This window comes from Leptodactylus fuscus, chromosome 4 (assembly GCF_031893055.1).
Source record: "Leptodactylus fuscus isolate aLepFus1 chromosome 4, aLepFus1.hap2, whole genome shotgun sequence".
Lineage (NCBI taxonomy): Eukaryota > Metazoa > Chordata > Amphibia > Anura > Leptodactylidae > Leptodactylus > Leptodactylus fuscus.
This window is the reverse complement of record NC_134268.1, coordinates 134,404,692-134,424,977: the sequence shown is the minus strand read 5'-3', so window position 1 is coordinate 134,424,977 and position 20,286 is coordinate 134,404,692. Positions and strand designations below refer to the sequence as shown.

Below are 20,286 nucleotides of genomic sequence, written 5' to 3'. Positions count from 1 at the left end.
AAGCTCAGGGAAGGGGCAGACAGACAACCAAAACACCCCCTTCCCTTCCCCAGCACCCAGAAACTACTGCACCCAAAAACTCCGACCATTTTTATTTTTGAAGTTTTCCAATAGCTACTGTATTCCCCCCCCCCCCCAGGCTTATACTCGAGTCAATAAGTTTTCCCAGTTTTTTGTGGTAAAATTAGGGGCCTCGTCTTATATTCGGGTCGGCTTATGGTACAGTTTATATGGTTATTGAACATCCCTTTTACACAGAATGAGGCATTAAATCACTTAACCAGCTGTCAGGAGAATTCCGTGCTTCATTGAGTTGTATGTGTGAGACATAATATGAAGACATAAAGCAGTCGTTGATGTTAAGAAATAGGAGTACAGCTTAATAAGTGGTGGAGGAAAGAATCTCCTTATTAAGATATATTACAAAGTTTCTTATATTTAAATGCTTTATTTATGTTAAGTTGTTTATAACTGGAGGTGCGCTTAAGACATTTTACTGGCATTAGTGTATTGTCCTTAGTGATCAGGAATGGACATTGTAGATCTGTAAGGCTCTGTTCACAGGAACGTTAGAAACTGGTATTTGACAACTAATTTTTGAATGACTGTAAAAAAAATAAAAAAAAAAATCTGTTGGACTATTCACATGTTGATTTTCATTTTTATTTTATTATTTTTATTGTATTTTTTGTTTTTTTTGCCTTGTCTTTTAGGGATGTGTAAAAATGTCCAATTTGTTAAAATGGTCAGATTGTCGTTTACAAATGGAATACTTTAATTTTGTATCAGTTATCATAGATCGTGTTAAACATATGGACAGATGGCCACATTGTCCATATTCACGGATTTGAGCATTGGATTCATGGGACTTTACATCAGCCACTTTTTGAAATGGTGGACCTATATCCTCCCTGTATCCATAACTAGGGCAGAATATATTTTCAGTACTGACTGCATTCCATGATCAGAAAATCATATAAGCTATTAAGTAAAGAGGGTTCATGGATGACAAACCCACAAAATTTGGGGTTAGACTAAACCCGTAATTGTTTTTTGTTTGTTTGTTTGTTTTTTAAAAAAAGAAAACTAAAACTAAATAATCACACATACATAGGGATTTTCTAATTTTATTAAAGTAGTAAAGGGGCCACTATTGGACATACTACATACAGTACTGTTGGGAGACATTATTCTGTTACAGACATGTTTGGTATGAATAAGGGGGTGGTTTTTTAAGAGGCTGAAACCCATGGTACCCTTAATCCACCTCTCTGGTAATGAATTCAGTTTATCACTTGCTCCTTAAACGTCACTGAATGTGGGAGCCTTTTTATTATGTGTGTAGGACAGTGAGGGTCAATATTTTACATGTGGTGGCTATTACATTACGTGTGGGACACTGAAATTTGATGGCCATTATATTAAATGTGGAGGCTTTGTTGGATCCAGGATACTGAGTATGAGGCACTGATGTAGATGATACGGAGTTTGTGGACGTGGAATGTATGTATGTATATATACTGTATGTGTGTATCTATACATACACTCACATATACATATTATTGTATGTGTGTGTATCTAGATATAATGTATGTATATGGTGTGTGTAATCAACTATTCTACTCTTGTCATTTACCTTTTGTATATGTTTCTTGTATTAACTGGTAAAATATTAGTAGATATCTACTTTTTGCATGCATCTTATTTCATTATTTTTTATTAGGGTTCCAGTATTGAGAACAAGCAAGATTGGATTAAACATATACGAGAAGTTATACAAGATAGAACAATTCACTTGAGAGGAGCTTTGAAAGAACCTATTCATATACCCAAGACTGTATCAACAAAACAAAAATCTGTCAGACGGTAAGTGTAACGGTAAAAAAAAAAAAAAAAATGTACAGAAATATATTTTAAAACATTTTACTGAATGTTATATACTATTTTTAATTGTAATTTATGTTTTGAAGGTCATTTAGATAAATACAGTCTGGGGCGATATCTTAGCTTTCATTCTGAAATGGCATATTTGTTCTCATTTCTGTAAGCTGATATCTATAAACAGGATGTTATTATTATTAATATTGTTATTGTTGTTATTATTATTATAGAATTTATGGTAGATACTACTGAAGGTTGGGAGCGGTTTACAACATTATATTTACAAATTCTTTACCACCTGTTCTCTTTTTAGATGCAGCAGGGGAGAAGATACAGGCGAGGGGAGTCTGGAATCTGGCCTGCGATCAGGCCCCAAAATGTATGTGGTAAAAATAATTTAAAGATCGAAATTGCATTTACTGGTAGTTTACTCTGAATTTTTTTTTTCTCACGCTCAAATGAGAGCCTATATAGCACTAGTCTATTTGTGAACCTTAAAGAGGTGTTTTCACCACCTCCATCAAGTACAGGTCTTTATATCAATTAACCCCTTCCCGCCGATGGCATTTTTTGATTTTCGTTTTTCGTTTTTGACTCCCCTCCTTCTAAACCCCATAACTTTTTTATTTCTCCGCTCCCAGAGCCATATGAGGTCTTAATTTTTGCGGGACAAATTTTTCTTGATGATGCTACCATTAATTATTCTATATAATGTACTGGGAAGCAGGAAAAAAATTCAGAATGGGGTGGATTTGAAGAAAAAATGCATTTCTGCGACTTTCTTACGGGCTTTGGTTTTACGGCGTTCACTGTGCAGCCAAAATGACATGTCCGCTATATTCTGTGTTTCGGTACGGTTCCAGGGATACCAAATTTATATGGTTTTATTTACATTTTGACCCCTAAAAAAAATTCCAAAACGGTGTTAAAAATTTTTTTTCTAAAAGTCGCCATATTCCGACGGCCGTAACTTTTTTATACATAGGTGTACGGGGATGCATAGGGCGTCTTTTTTTGCGGGGCCGGGTGTACTTTTTAGTTCTACCATTTTCGGGAAATGTTATTGCTTTGATCACTTTTTATTCAAATTTTTATCAGAATCAAAACAGTGAAAAAATGGCGGTTTGGCACTTTTGACTATTTTTCCTGCTACGGCGTTTACCGAACAGGAAAAATATTTTTATAGATTTGTAGAGCGGGCGATTTCGGACGCGGGGATAGCTAACATGTATATGTTTCACAGTTTTTAACTACTTTTATATTTGTTCTAGGGAAAGGGGGGTGATTTGAACTTTTAATACTTTTTATATTTTTTTATATTTTTTTTTTACTTTTTTTTTTTTTTTTTTTTTTTTTTTTTTTGCATTTATTAGACCCCCTAGGGGCGTTGAACCCCAGGGGGTCTGATCACTAATGCAATGCATTACAATGCTAATGCATTGCAATGCATTGCAAAAAATCATCATCTCTTTTGCAGGCTGCATAGACCAGCCTGCAAAAGAGAGAATTTGCAGACCGGCTGGGAGCCTTTAACAAGGCTCCCGGCTGTCATGGCAACATGACGTTGGCCCTGGAGCATGCTCCAGGAGCTGGCGATCCCTGCCAAAATGGCGGCGCCCATGCGCCGCCGGGAAAATGGCGCCTCCGGCGCCTTTGACAGCAGGGCCGGAGGGGTTAATGCCGGACCGATCGGAGGCATTAGAGCCGGTTGTCTACTGCTTAAAGCAGTAGACACCCGGCGGCTATGGCGGTCGCCATAGTTACAGACCCGACACGCGCCGTACTATTACAGCGCATGTCGGGAAGGGGTTAATAGGCACAGCTCCACTGATTCTGGTACAGTTCCCCCCCCCCCCCCCTCTAACCCCTGCCGAGCAATCGCTGCTGTTAGTTTTGGTGTCTGATATGCTAGTTAGACTCTGTACTGTCAAGTACGCAGTGTCAAGCAGGAGCAGACAAGAGGTGTGTTTCTGAGCAATGACACTGGCTGCCTCTAATTACAGTGCTGAATCATGCCCCCTGCCTGACAATGCCGTTTTAATAAATCTTAAATAGCTCGTCAGACAACAAAAGTAACGGCACTTGCTTCTTGGGAACTGAGGGAGCTAGAAAAAAAATCCAACTGTGCTGAATTCAGTGGAGTGGTGAGTATTAACAGAAGCTAGGAACTTTGGAATGGGGAAACCTCCTCCTTTAACCCTTTCGCTTTCAAGAAATATATTGGGTTTGGGTTGGAATAGTTGGATTTGTTTCTAGCCTCCACCGTTCTCGAGCAATCGATGATGTTAGTTTTAGGTGTAATCAAGCTTTATTTAATTTTTATATGAAACAAAACATGCAAAATGTAGAGCACAGGAAAAGGTGTAAACAACGTCATTACCATGTGCATTGATGGATGTACAGGTCCAAAAACAGGCATAACAAGAGAAGAACAAGGATGAGCAAGGAGAAACAAAAAGACACCAGAGCGGCACAAACAACAAGGGAAGACATGGGGGGAGGGCGAAAACCTACAGGGCAGTGGGAAGTTAACTGCGGGGCTTATGAGAAGAGACTAGAAAACTCATGATTCCTGGAACATCATCACTAGCGGAAAATTCCACTAGTGGAAAAAAAAAACAACTAACGGAACCCATTGAAATCAATGGGAGGCTTTTTTTTCAGCGCTGAAAATTCATCACCAAATAAAGCGCCATTTTCCTCTGTGTGAATGGACCCTTAGACTTGTAAGCCTTCTAATGCCCTAAAAATTTTTAAGGATATTTACAAAATGATGAGCACATAAATCGGAGCGTTAATATTATTTAATGCATATATCAATTGTAGGTAGACCTAAGTTTATCACTAACATAAATCCAATGTGCCACAAAAACATTTTGCAAAGTTTTGACCACATAAAGTGACACGTCATATTTGAAAAAAAATGGGGCTACATCCTAAAGGTGATTTTAGGCCATATCGTTATAAGGGTTAGTAAATCTGCTCAATTTTTCCCCTTAATGCTTAAAGGGAATCTTTTATTATAAATCTGATCATAATCAAATGAAAGGGAAAGTGATTTGACCAGGAATCTAGAGCTGAGACCAAAACCCAGGCAAGATTGGGGCTGCCCACAAAGCACTTTTACTTTCGTAATGCATAGGAATAATATGGCAATTTACGTTAAAATAGGGCTTCACAGCTGAAAAATATTGACTCATTTGGAAACTGTAGAATTGCCTGTAAAAGTTGATGTGAAAAGGTTATGAACAATTTACTGTTGACAGACTCCCTTTTAGTTATTGCACCTAGCTCAACTACTACCAACAGATAATCTTTGAATTACAGAGATCCTGAAGACTTTGACAGTCAAGGAGATGGCAGCCAACCTGATACAATATCCATTGCATCCAGAACGTCACAAAATACATTAGACAGTGACAAGGTAAGCTATATCAACTATTTTGAGTTTTTAACTATTGTGCCTATTAAAGGGTTAGTCCCAAATTCATTGCTTTGTAAATGCTGCTTTGTTTACTTGCTATGTTAGATTACTCATTTACACAATGTTGTCAAGGTCAGAAAGTGTGAAAAAGAGATGGCAGGCAAAGCTGATGTGAGAAATAAATGAGAAAATCCCTTTAATCAAGACATGTCTGCTCCCCTGACTTTTTTTTTTAGTTAATACTTGTGTTCCTAATTAGAGATGAGCGAACACTAAAATGTCTGAGGTTCAAAATCCGATTCGAACAGCCGCACACTGTTCGACTGTTCGAACAGATTTCGAACCCCATTATAGTCTAGGGGGGAAATGCTCGTTTCAGGGGTACGCAAAATTCGAGAAAATTATACTTACCATGTCCACGAGTGACGGTCGGGCTGGATTCTCCTTGAAGTCTTCTCCCGGCGCAGCGCCCCCGCGGCGTCTTCCGGCTAGAATTCACTCTGCCTAGGCATCGGAGCAGGCGCGGTCAGATCTGCCCAGCCCAATGCCTGAGCAGAGCTGACTGCGCATGCGAGGGCATGCCCACGCATGCGCAGTCGGCTCTGCCTAGGCCGGATGCCTAGGCAGAGTGAATTCCAGCCGGAAGACGCCGCGGGGATGCTGCACGTAGAAGACTTCTAAAGGTAAGAGAAGAACCAGCATTGATTGGCAGAATGTATAGCATTCTGCCAATCAACGCTGGTTCTGCATCGAACCTTAAACTTCGAACAGCTAGTAGTGTTCGATCGAGTACGAGTATTTTGAATACTGTAGTATTCGATCGAACATCTACTCGATCGAACACTACTCGCTCATCTTTATTCCTAATTAAATACGAATACATGAGTTCCATTTTTGGAAAATCTACATTTTTTTTCCTGGAATTGTATAAAAAAAAAAAAAGACTGACAGAGGCTTTCTTAGTCACCTTATCAATAGTTTGTCCCTGTAGTTTTTCATACTGTCCCATCAGATCTGCACCTACCTTGCTGATCAGGGCAATAGTAACACCCGCTTGCCAATTTAGTCAGGACATTTCCAGTAGTAATAACAGAGGATTGGCATAAATCAGAGCTCTAAATAAAACCAGGCTCCTGAATTTTTTCATGGGGCATATATGGATGTACTGTTTGATTACAATGTTTATTATTTTTACAGTTTTATGGAATTTAAGAAATGTTTTAATTAACAATGTTTATCCCTTTTACTGCTCTCCGCCATACTGTTATAATTATAGCTCATGAGTGGCAAACCCCAAAAATGTCCGGTTCAGTTGAACCCAAAATTTTAGGAAAAATTGTTGGGGCCTCTTTGGAACACTATACAGTGTGGAGGAGCCAATAGGAGATATTGTACTATGTGAAGGGGCCACTTTTGACATTATACTGTGTCACTATGGATCATTCTACTGTGAGGAGGCCACTAATGGAACATTATAACATGTGAAGGGGCTGCTATGGGACATTATACCATTACAGCTATCAGAATATGGCAAAACCAAGACATTGGTTTTTTACAAAGTTTTGGATTTTTTTTAAGGAGTTAAAACTGGAAAAAAAACTATATTAACTGTTTTTCTCCAGTATTGTACCGACCCATAGAATAAAGGTGACATGTTATTCTGCATGCACACCACCATAAAAACAAAGTTCGTAAGAAAGTCATCCAAATGCAGTTTTTCTCCATTTCTACCCCGTTCTGATTTTTTTTTTCATTACCAAACCTCAAAGTACATTGAATGGAATATTATATGGTATCACTACAAAGTACAATTTGTCCTGCAGCATTAAGTGCCTACACAGGTCTGTGAACAGAAAGGTAAAAAGATCAAAAACTGAAATAGAAAATTAAAAAATGCTTGTGGCTGGAAGGGGTTAATCAAATTACATTTCTCTTGAGAACAGTGTCTGAAACATTCTATTTTCTCCATTATTTCAAAAGGAAGTGAACTTTAAGCAACATGTACATTAGCCACGCTCCTACGTTAAATAAGGCCAGGATTGCCACCTGTTACTCCACCAAATAAATGGCTGCTATTATTTTGAACAAGCCCCTTTCAATTAATTATATGGCACTAATTCTTAAACCTTTTGTCTATGTTACCGGTAATCCCTAAATCATAATCTACTCAGCACCTTTCAGACATCAACCATTAGATCCTAATATGCTAGGTGAGAGCTTAGCATCCAATGTACAGTATATATGCTGTATAATATGAAAAATAAGGAATTTTCAGCAGTGTAGCACTTCCAGATGGACATTATAAACATGGTTGCATGGCAATGAATTTACTGGGGAAAAAAATGGATAGGTATAGGACAACATTATCAATCCAAATAACCAAAAAAAAACCTGCCATTTCAGTAGTAGTTTTCAAAGCATTAATACTGTATTGATCTGCAATCCATGATAAAAACAACTGGTCATCTTATAGCTACCGGATGGACGGTGTCTGCAAAAGTACTTCAGTAATTACAATGCATTTACAAATTTGTTGTTATGCAAAATAAGAGTTAATGGAGTATTTTTATCTTAACCACTTAGTCCTTAACTTAAGATAGGGGATAACTTTCAGATCGCATGGGTCTGACCACTTAGCCACTGTCCTATCAGAAGAACAGGAGAGTTTTGTCTCCTGTTTTCAATGAAGTGGTTGTGAAGGCATGCATATTTCTACATTCAGTTCAATGAGAGTGCCACAGATAGCTGAAGTACAGCCTCGGCTATCTCTGGCACTTGAATCAGTGGAGTGGTGCTCGCATCAGGCCATCCACCACTCCATTCAAATTGGGGGACATAACTCCTGTTGATATGATTGGTAAAGGTTTAAGAAGTAAAACACCTTTATATGCAAATATTCCTCTATTCTATGGGTAGGGGAAAATTTAAGTTGGGGACATCCCTAAAATCCCTTCCTTTCGCAGCTGTTATTTTGTTTTTACATTTTTGTTTTTCACTCCCTGCCTTCCAAAAGTCCTAACTTTTTTTATTTTTCCTCTCACAGAGACATATGAGAACTGATTTTTACAAATTGTAATTTTCGAATAGCCATTTCGAATAGCATGCTCCCATAGAAATGAATGGACGTAGCACGCAAGGGGTTAAGCGGCCGGCTGCCGGCAAAGTCTGCGTGCCGGCCACTTCCATTCATTTCTATGGGAGCATGCTATTCGAAACAGCTGTTTTGAATAGTGTTCGCTCATCTCTAGTAATGATACATTTATTCATATGTATTATGTACTGGGAATATGGGATAAAGTTCAGAACGTGGTCTAATTAAAAAATTTTTTAAAAAACTACAAGTGCACCTTTTTCTTTTCTGTGAGTTTCTTTTTTACAGCATTTATTGTAATAAAAAAATAACTTGTTTCTTGTATTCTTCAGTTCAGCACGATCACAGTGATACCAAATTAATTAGTAGATCTTGATTTTCCTTTTTCCCTCCTTCCCTTTCAAAACCCACAAAAATTTTTATTTTTCCACTTACAAAGCCAGAAGACTTAAAAATTTTATCCGTTAATTATTCAGGGTAAGGTGCAAAAAATAAGCCATATTCTCCTGTCCCCGGTGCTCTGGCGCCTCCCCGGGTCCAGTCATGCAGCTCCATGTTGTCTTCTGGTGGAAGTACCCGTCCCACATAACAGCTGAGGCCAATCAGCAGGACTTAAGACTGGAACGAGAGACCTGTGGCGTCCAAGGGTTCCCTTCCTGAGGCCGCTGATTTCAGTCATGTGACCACTAAAGCCACTCAGCAGCCTTAGAAGAAATTTGTGAACAACAATGCAGCCCTGGGAGGACACGGGAGCATCGGGGACTGATGAGCATGTGTTTTTGTTTTGTTTTTTTCACCTCCCCGGCCTCATTGGAAAGTATTATTTAGCCCGAACAACCTCTTTAAGTTTTTCTTTTGTGAAATATAATCTGTATGATGTACTGTGAAATGACATTTACAACATTTTCTCCTCTACGGGTTTCTTCTTTTACAGCATTTACTGTGGTAAAAATTTTATTCAGGTCGTATTTTTTTGTTTTCAAGAACTGAGCATTGTAAGAAGCCCTTACTTGTGGTACACTTATGTAGTTTTAATTTATACCATATTGCGAAATGTCTAATGTTTTTACCACTTTCTGTTCAATTTTGCTGAAGAAACTGCAATTCAACTATTTTGATTATTTTTACCTTTACAGTGTTTTTCAGTTCTAATATTTTCGGATACTCAAAATCCCTGTCTCAAAATATCTTTCTGCTGGTGTTTTTAAAATAAGTGTTTTGATTAAAATTTTCTTTACATTCATTTACAGCTTTCAGGCGGGTGTGAATTGACTGTAGTCATACACGATTTTACTGCTTGCAACAGTAATGAATTGACTGTGCGACGGGGTCAGACTGTAGAGATTCTTGAGAGACAACAAGATAGACCCGACTGGTGCTTAGTCCGGACAACAGACAAGTCACCAGCATCAGAAGGCTTAGTTCCTTGTAGTTCTCTCTGCATTGCGCACTCAAGGAGTAGCATGGAAATGGAAGGAATATTTAATCATAAAGGTAAGTGCTTCATAGTGCTAAATCTTCCATTTATGAAATAACTCTGATCTACACAGGTTAGATGTATAGATGGGTACACCTCTCAAGATTCATTTTGTTTTGGGTTTGGGTGGCTTGGGTCTAAGATTAATTTCAGGTCAAACAAGTTTGGTATGAACAATACCTTTTAAAATGGCTTAAAACAGTGTATAGGACATCTTCCAATTTCTAGTTAAGGCAAACAAAGCTTACGTTATGTCAAAGTGAAATTGACATCTGTTTGTGAAAAACAGATGATAAGCAGTGGATACACACTCCAAATTTAATCATACACTGTGCTGCCACTCACTGCACAATGTATGATTAAATGCATTTATGCATTTCAACATTTAACATGTTCCAAAAATTACCCTGCATTAGGGGAAAAGGTGTTTGCCCATGGATTTTTAGACACACATGGTGGTTATTTTTCAAACAGCAATGTTTTGTAGAAAACTTAGCTGTTTGTAAGTGCTACAGGATTGTTCTTTTTGTTTGTGAGACACATTTGTAGTTAAAAACTGATGAAAAATTGGGCTTTTCAAAAAAAAAAAAAAAGAAAGAAACCCACCAAAAACGATCCCTTGATGGGAGCAGATGTGATATATTTTTTTTAATTGCAACACTGTGGCACCATCATGTGTGGCAGTGGACAGGGAATAATATGGTGGATTGGGCCTCGGGACATATCTGGCTGAGTGGTGGCAGTAGTTTAAGAGTAGCAGGCAGCAGCAGCACTACAAAAAATGAAACATGATGATAAAAGGAAAGTACTATTCGGAGGCATCATCAGGAGTTGTTTGAAAATTTTCACTGATCCAAGCCTGATTAATTTTGGCAAAGTAATTTTTTCCATGCTAGCTATGAACACTTTCATCCTTTATGGTCCCTACGCCATCGGCAGCACTGAACTCCCTCTTGTCTATTATGCTTGAGGCTGGACTAGTTAAAAGTCCCATGGCAAATTGGGCTAGCTCCTTCCACTTCTCTGACCTATTGGCCCCCAAATTCCATTGGGATAGAGTTATCTATTGGAATCTGGGTGCACTCTAGGTACATTTATGTCTCCTGATTCAGCCAGTGGGTGTCAGTTGCCTGTTGTGGCTCTGGTTGCAGTGGTCTCCTTAAACGCTGCGCGTTGAGCTTGGTATACAGCCTATTATAATCTACTTTTTCTACCCTTTGGGAAGCAGGGAAGCTCTTGGTGATGTTTGCTGTACGTTATATTGTGCATAAGTCATCAGCACGTGTCTTGTCTGAGAGGCTGTCAGGTGGTGCTAAAATGTCACTGTTAAACACACATTTATTCTGTTTCCTGGTTAAACGTGGCGGCTGCCATTTTAGTTTGTCAGAGAGAAATCGGCATTTGTTCGGTTTTGTTAAAAGCAATTTGAAATATTCTTGTTGAACTTGGCGTGTGATGAGGCATAATGGATGAGGGAAACTTTATTCTAAATACTATAAAACTTTAAAGGGGCTCTATCGATTCATTTGTAACTAATCACATCCTTGCATAGTCTTTAGAAAGGCTATTCCACACCTACCTTTAGTATGTAAATTGCCTCAGTGGTTTCTGAATAAGTCTCTTTTTATTCATATGCTAATGAGCTTCCAGCCAGCACAGGAAGTTCCCAGCAGCACTCGTCTCTTCTATTATCTCCTATGTGTGTGTGCAAACAGGAAGCTGAGCCATCAGCAGCAGCAGCAGCCTGTGCTGTATACACTCATAGGAAACAATAGCAAAGAGGATGCATGATGCATCGTACACCCAGTCTAATTCGCATATGATTAAAAACCGACTTATTCAAAAGCCACTGAGGCAGTTGTGTTACGTAATAGCCACAAACAAGGGTCAGAGGGACCAAACAAGCCAGAGATAAAGTGTATCTATGAGTATTCCTTTCTCCAAGGGAGGTGAAACAGTTGTGCTTTCCAGTAGTATATATTGAAGTATGGTAGCCCGACTAACCTTTATTTTAATATTGCCATATATTTGGTTCGATAATTTAATCTTGTTTTTAAATATTCAAAAATTGTTTTGGATTTAATTTCATTTTTCTTTTACCCATACAGACTCCATCTCTGTTAATGATGCTAGTCCCCCGGCTTCATTAAATTCATTGCAGCCACATATGGTTAATACACAAAGCTCGCCAGGCCCTAAACGTCCTGGAAACACATTGAGGAAATGGCTCACAAGCCCAGTGAGAAGGCTCAGCAGTGGAAAAGCTGATGGACATGTGAAAAAGATGGCTCATAAACATAAAAAAAGCAGAGAGGTGCGCAAAAACACAGATTCTAGCTACCAAAAGGACTCTGATGACAGTGCAGCAACACCACAGGATGAGACCATTGAAGAGGTTAGTGAATGAGAGACACAGACAATGAAAGGTTAATTGGCTCAGGCCAGGTTCACATCTGTTTTCGGACATAAAAAGCGGTTACCTTAGGAACCCCGTGGACTCCATAGACTATAATAGGTTTTTATGGGCCAAAGAGAGCGAAAAATGCATAGAGGAAAGCGCCGCTTGGTTCAATTTTCTCTTCGCATTTTTCATGCGGAACAGAGAACATAATTCTTGGATGTAGTACAAGCACTGGTGTGAACCCAGCATCATCTGGGCTTACAATCTGCAAGGGAAGGCGAACAGAGACAGAAGATGGGGATAAAAGCTATTCATTTGGTAGCAGTGTCAACAGTATTACTATGGGTAGTAGGCTGTTCTAAAGACGTGGGTTTTTAGGTGTGTTTGAAAGTTTAAGGCTTGATTCACATATGTACAGTGGTATCCCTTCTGGGATACCACTGTATCCCAGCGCTTGCAGCGCTTTTCTCTCCACATTTTTCATGCAGAGAGGGGAACGGATTGCCTGATGTATTTGGGTGGGTAGTTGCAGACTATTTGGGGGGAAGGGGGCACAGGAGAAATTACAAACGGGGGTGTGAAAGAAAATAGGAGGATAGTAAAAGAGGTAGTCCTTTCAGTATGGGTGATTACTATTGGGAAAGTATGAGGCAATTAAGCCAATGGTAACTTACTGTGGTCCTTATAATAATTTAGCTGCTTCTTCCTTTTCCAAATAGCGAGTAAGAAATGAAGGGCTCAGTAGTGGCACATTATCTAAATCATCTTCCTCTGGTATGCAAAGCTGTGGAGAAGAAGAAAGTGAAGAAGGACCTGATGCAGTTCCCCTGCCGCCTCCCATGGCTATTCAGCAGCATAGTCTCCTTCAGTGCGATTCCCAGGATGATAAGGTATGTCAAACTATTTTACACAAAAATACAGTAGCAAAAAATTGGATCACACTGCAGTGTTTTTTCAGTTTATATCATTGGCATGATTATGGTCACATTTTAGATTTTGGAATACCCCCCAATTCATACATTTTATATGACCCTCTGTCAGCATTGTGTCAGCTAATGTATACTTTTAATTGCTATTAAGGGCGATTGTTCCTGATTCAACACATTTTTTTTTACCCCTTTTGTTATACGGTTTATTTGCACACACTATTGAGCCTCATTTGTCATGTTTTAAGGACATTACATCAAAGTTGGATCAGCCTGTAGAGTTTTTTTCCACTTTAATTTTGGAGGTAATTCCAAATCCAAGCCTCCATTGGTTAATAAATTTGATTTCCATTGATGATTTTTGTGTGATTTTGTTGTCATCTCATTCAACTTTGTACAGAACAAAGTAATCCGTAATGAGGAGAATATTTAATTCATTCAGATCTATGAGGTGTTAATTGAGTGTTCCCTTTATTTTTGAGCAGTGTATTTAATCTTGACTTCCAAACACTGAGTAAGGGTGGGTTCACACCAGCGCCCGATCTCAGTTTTGCAGGTTTCAGTTTCCTGCCCGAGAAAATGAACAGCAGACTGCGATCGGCAGGCAGTTGTGTCCGCCTGTGAGCGTCTTGTGCTCTCCGCAGCAAAACTGTTTTGTTTTTTTTTTTGTTTTTTTTTTGTTTTTTTTTTAACCGGACACAAAGTCTGACATGCAGGATTTTGTGTGCAGTTAAAAAAAAACAAAACAAAAAAAAAAAACTTTTGTCGCGGAGAGCAGAAAACACTCACTGGCGGACACTGAAAGCAGATTTCCGTCTTCTCCCGAGAGATCGGGCGCTGGTGTGAACCCGCCCTAACACCTTGTCGCCTTTTGTAGTTTCCCTCTTTCCTTGTCTTTTCTTAACAACACTTGCGAACAAGAAGTATACCCACACCAATGTTTTCGACTAACTGCACGTTCTACAGCTCTTACTTATGTTTTTTTCTTTGTTTTTTTTTGAGGATTTACATTGATACCTCGCTTTTATGCTTGTACTTTACACTGATTTCAGATATTTCTTTTGTATGTTACATATGTAAATCTTTTGAAAAATTAACAAAAATGTATTGAACCAGTATAAAGTAGCCATATTTTCCTAATTTTACACAACTCCTAAGGAAATGCCATCAATTTGAGGGACTTGCAGGGAAAAATAAAGCTTGCCGCTGCATTTTCTACAATTGATAAACTTTATTACTAAACTTAGCTGAGGGATCCAGCAGGAAATGAGGGTAGCCATGCTGGGGTCCAGGAGGGGGGAATTATGCTGAAGACCAAGGTTTAAATGAATAATGTGTTGGATCAGGCAGTAAGAGGATTATGATCTTAAGGGATATCATGTTGAGGAAAAAGGAATAAGAGGGGAACTACGCTACGGACCACTATTTAAATAGATATTGAGGTGATCAGGAATGAGAGGTAAAGCTATTAAAGCAACTAAGAATAAGAAGAAAGCTATGCTGGGAACCTTGATAATGATAACATCTCTTGAAATAGGAAATCTGCAGGACACCAGAAGAGTAAGAGTTGGGGCCCCCTATGTTTATGTACTTCAATTAGAGTAACACGTGTACAGTACGATGACTGTTTTAATAATTCAAGTCTAGGCCTAGTTCTTTAAGACTTACTGATGTTATATCTGGTTTTGTTCAATATAATTAAGCATAATGTACATAATATTTGGCTCTTTCATCATTATTTGCATGCTGACTCATTGAGTGGCCCAACCCCTATTGAAAACCATTCCGTGCCAATTTGGGTGGTCAGTTCAAAGAGGTTTCACTGCATAAGTTGAAATTTATAACACACAACAATTTTTGAAGTATACAATATAATATAGAAAAATGTATTTGCTTAAAGGGATCCTATCATTCACACACAATTTTTTCTAGGTACCACATCGGAATAGACTTAAGAAAGGCTATTCGTCTCCTACCTTTTGTTGTCTTCTTTGTGCCGCCTTTCACCTACAATCCCGGTTCTTGTTGGTATGCAAATGAGCTCTTTTGCAGCACTGGGGGCTGGCCCCAGCGCTCAGACAGCACTTGGGGTGTCCCCAATGCTGCGAGATAACTCTCTCCAGTACCGCCTACATCTTTATCAGGAGTGTCCTCTTCAGCCTCTTCTTCCAGCGGTGGCCTCTAACTTCTTGGCCTCGGGCAGAGCAATCTGCGCATGCCCACAGGCCACGAGAAAATGGCCACTTGCACAGTATTGTACCGGCCATTGGGCATGCTCAGTCTGCTCTGCCCGAGGCCTAGAAGTTACAAGCCACCGCCGGAAAGAGAGGCAGAAGAGCACTCTCCTGACGAAGATGGAGGCGGCGCTGGAGAGAGTTCTTTCGCAGCATTGGGGACGCCCCCAGTGCTGCGAGAGAGCCAATTTGCATACCGAAAAGAACCGGGATTGTAGGCGAATGGTGGCACCGAGAAGACCACGAAAGATAGGAGACGAATAGCCTTTCTTAAGGCTATTCTGATGTGGTACCTAGAAAAAATAGTGTGTGAATGATAGGATTCCTTTAAACTCCTGAGAGAATTATAACGGCTAATTTTATTTCATTATGCATTCAATATCTAGGAAAGAGTTTAAAAGAACTTTTTCTGCTTTGTTTTTTGTTTTGTTTTTCTTCAGACATCTAGGTTGCTGGCGCGTCCAACTAGTTCTGAAACTCCAAGTGCTGCTGAACTTGTCAGTGCTATAGAAGAACTTGTTAAAAGCAAAATGGTAATCAATGAAATTTGTTTTCCAAGGTTTATGTAAGCAGAATGAGACTGTTACATAGCGGGTCTGCCACTGTCATTGGTTACAGGAACAATACACTATTAAGTCATGGAATGCGAAACTGTTAGTCACTACAGGCAAAAACCTTAAAACTCAGCCCTGGCCAAATGTCATGTAGCTGTATTTGCTTCCACAGTTTAATTTACTTACAGAGATCCCTTGCAGTCCTCTACTAATCCTCTGCTGAAAACTGTACTGCCATGATAGCAGTGCAATGATGTCATGAGTAGGGTTGAGCGATCGGGATCAGATAAGTTTATAACCAATGCTTTCATCGCATTAAAGAATTGTGCTTTCCATCACTCAGTCCCTCCGTTCCTGCTGTCATTGACATGTTCTCTGCTTGAACCAGTCAATCATAGCAGGGTGGTAGCTTCATTGCACCAAACAGACCATTAGCATATAAGAAAAAAAGTTAATATTGCAGTAATGGAGGCACCAATGAAAAAGCAGAAAAAAAATGCTTTCTTTGCAAGAACACCGGCTTCCTTGCTATGCAAGGCCAAGGTAATACTATCCAAGGCCAAGATAAAAACACATTATTTGCCTGCTCTTTTGTCCCAGCATTTGCGCAGCTCTTCACTGAACACTTTGACTTCAGTGCCCATGATCAGTACATGTGTAGTGAAGGTGGACTTCCCCGGTTTCAGTAAAGAACTGCGTAGGCACAATGAGCACCAGGGAGTAGGAAAGTGTCTGATGGGACTTATCAAAACTGTTCTATAGGTAATTATAAAGGTTTATTTACAAAAAAAAAAAAAATCCTTTGAATAACTGTTCCATCCTGTTACACATTCCCCTATAGTGCTTTTGTAATTTGACATGCAAAGAAACCAACCTATAGTAATGTACATTTACCTAGATTGCATATTGAAGTCTGTAGAATTTGTTAGCTGGCGATATATATAAGAGAAATGCCCTTGCAGAACATGAAACAGTTTGACACCCTCAGGAATAAGGAGCTGGTGGGTCTTAGTTATATCTTTCAGAGACCGTAAAAGAGATGGGGCTTGCAGTTCTGAAATAGTGAGTTGCCACAGCACCCAAATAAATGTTACTGTTAATAAGATGGGGATCGTAAAGAGCTTTATCAGTGAACATATGTAGAAGTAATCTTTAGATCTATACTAGAAATGTTTCAATAGCTGTTATTTAATATTGGGATTTTCAGGCTTTGGAAGACCGTCCAAGTTTTCTTCAAGTAGACCAAGGTGATAGCAGTAGTCCCTCTTTTAACCCTTCAGATACATCTCTACTGTCTTCAGCATCCCCAATTGAGGAAATGGAAGAAAAGAAGTCCAGCTCTCTAAAGAGACGACAGTAAGGAATCTTAACTTCGTTATAAATTTTATTTCATTCAAAATTTTTCATCATGTACAGATTGATAGTGATTAAAACCTGTGTGTTCATTACAATAATACAGATTCTCAGCAGTATCTGTATATAGATAGATACCTTGTACATTCAAGAGAGTTTCTCAGGTTGATAATGACTCCCTTCGTGGTATGTAGGGGCCTTTACTTTGAGCAGAAACATATTTGTGGCTACAAAGGATGAAGCAATGTAATAATCATCCTTTTATGGTTATACTATTCTGCCTAAAATGCAGTGGGAAATGGCACAATTAGCCAAATTTGTGGCCCAATCTCAGTCATCCAACTAGCAACAGTTGTTCAATTTTTGATCTGCTACATCTGCCCCCAAATCTAAGGCCTAATGCACACAACCATGTGCAAGAGCTGATTCCATGTCTGAATGGCACAGGTAGCACATTGATGATGTCAGTGTCTTGTACAAGATTCCAGGGACCCATTTATTGGCTGTGCTGAGCCCAGGCAACAAAACGGACATTAATAGAACCTACCCTGAGTTTTCCATGGGGCCATAGTGTCACTGTGCAAGCCGAGAAAAAAAACAGCCAGCACACTGACAATGCACATATTCGGAAGTTGTAAGATTCCCATAAACTATGATATGCTGGAATGGTGTAAAGTACACGACCACTGGACTCTTGATCAGTGGAATCATGTCCTCTATACTGATGACTGACATTTTACTGCCTGGCAGTTTGCTGGATGAATTTTGGGTTTTCAGATGTCCCAGGTATGCTACCTACTGCCGAAATGCATAGCTCCAACTGTTTAATTTGGTGGAGATATTGGAGGAGAAATAATGTTATAAGACTGTTTTCAACATTTGAAGACAAGGTTACAGCTTAAGAACTGCTTGCAGCTAACTTTGTGGTAACAGTTTGGTGAAAGCTCTTTCCTCTTCCAGCGTGCCTGTGACCATGTGCACAAAGTAAAGTCCTTAAAGACATCATTTGACAAGTTTTGTGTGGAAGAATACAACTCTGACCTCTATCCCATCTGATGAAATGGACGTCCAATTATGTGACAGACATTCTTATCCAGCATCATTGCCTGACTTTACAAATGTTGTTTTAACCAAATGGGCACAATTTCACAAAACATGCTCCAAAATTTTTTGGCCACATAAACTATATGGACAAAATTATTGGGACACCTACAAGATTTTTTATTTTTTTTTATAACCTACCATTCTAAATTCATAAACAAATTAAATGGGTTTTCTGGCCCCAAATTGAATTTTCATACTTATGATCTATCCACAGGATAGGTCACAAAGTATGTCACCTGTCAAAGACCACTAGCAGCTTCCAGATAAGCTTCCGATACTCGGGCCTCACCTATTACCGATCTATCCAGTAGGTGGATCATCAGTATGAAAATTTGAATTGGGGCTGAAAAACCTCTGAAAAGCTGCATTTCTGCAAAGTGTGGCCTTAGCCTTAATGTAGAGTTTCTCCTCCCTTTGCAGCTGTATCAGCTTTCTGTGTTGTGTGAAAGCTTCCTACAAGAATTTAGAGTATGTCTGAGATTTTTTGAGAGCAAAAGAGCATTTGTGAGATCAGACACTGATGTTTGATGAGGGGCTGGCTGAGCGTTCTAGTTTATCCCAAGGGTTAGAGATCAGCATTATAGTTTTTATAGAAAAATGCATATTAGTGCACAAGCAGATGATCAGCTGTGTTTGTATCCAGGTTGTCCACCCTTGCCAGTTTTTCATCTTTTGATTGAATTTCTGCATTTATAGTAGGCAAATATTGATATTTTATAGTGAAAATAATGAACAATGTGCCAAAGCCATTTATGATGAAAAGTCATGAAATTTATGCAGTTTTCCCTTAAACTTTTTCTGTATCGGTTACTCTTCTCTCGGTGACCAGATTGCTGCTTGCAGTCCTCCAATAGAAGAAATTTTTATTTTATATCCCAAGTGATAAAAATCTGCCAATGTTGTTGTAATACTTTACAACCTCAGAGATCAGTGTTGAAATGATCTCATGCTGCCCTAAGCACTGGCATTTAGTGAACACCAGTTTAGTATAGAGGAGCAGTTTATCAATGCAGCTATACTAGGATTCAAAACTACATATAAATACATTAACCACTTACACACATGGACAAAATTGTTGGTATCCTTTATTTAATTAAAGAAAAATCCACAACGGTCACAGTTGACAGATCACAAATCACAACTTGAGTCTGACAAACTGGAATATGCCAAAGTTCAGGCTGACAAGCCACCAAGCTTCTGGAAGAATGTCTTATGGACAGATGAGACAAAAATCAAACTCTTTGGCAAGGCACATCAGCTCTATGTTCACAGATGGAAAAATGAGACATATCTTGAAAAGAACACTGTACCTACTGTGAAACATGGAGAAGGCTCTGCTATGTTCTGTGGCTGCTTTGCTGCATCTGGCACAGGGTGTCTTGAATCTGTGCAGAGTACAATGAAATCTCAAGACTATCAAGGGCCTCTAGAGAGAAACGTTCTGCCCAGTGTCAGAAAGCTTGGTCTCATTTGCAGGTCATGAGTCTTGCAACATGTTAATGACCAAAAACACACAGCTAAAAACACCCAAGAATGGCTAAAAGGAAAACATTGGAGTATTCTGAAGTGGCCTTCTATAAGCCCTGACATAAATCCTATTGAGCATCTTTGGGAGGAGCTGGAAAAGGCACCATTCAAACCCGAGACAACTAGAGCAGTTTGCACATGAGGAGTGAGCCAATATTAAGTTAAGGGGACCATCATTTCTGTCCAGGCCTGTTTCATGAGTTTTATTTTTACAAAAATTCTGTTGAAGCATGGTTGAAAAGCAATGTCTGACTTTCATTTGTTCATTTTCATAGAATTTTTATTTATTACTTTTGTCAGATTTAAGTTATTTC

At 39.0% G+C, this 20,286-nt stretch overlaps 1 protein-coding gene across 3 annotated transcripts in view; it reads left to right on the top strand.

Moving 5' to 3' along the window:
• The window catches only part of TRIO (trio Rho guanine nucleotide exchange factor), a 200,143-nt gene that overhangs the window by 116,770 nt on the left and 63,087 nt on the right, over nt 1–20,286 (top strand). For all 3 annotated transcript variants that reach the window (XM_075271066.1, XM_075271068.1, XM_075271067.1), the window contains exons 32-39: nt 1,724–1,866; nt 2,195–2,260; nt 5,209–5,305; nt 9,647–9,890; nt 11,982–12,268; nt 12,994–13,164; nt 15,875–15,967; nt 17,196–17,344. In XM_075271066.1, coding sequence (XP_075127167.1) covers nt 1,724–1,866; nt 2,195–2,260; nt 5,209–5,305; nt 9,647–9,890; nt 11,982–12,268; nt 12,994–13,164; nt 15,875–15,967; nt 17,196–17,344 — 1,250 coding nt within the window. The remainder of the gene's footprint in view (nt 1–1,723; nt 1,867–2,194; nt 2,261–5,208; nt 5,306–9,646; nt 9,891–11,981; nt 12,269–12,993; nt 13,165–15,874; nt 15,968–17,195; nt 17,345–20,286) is intronic.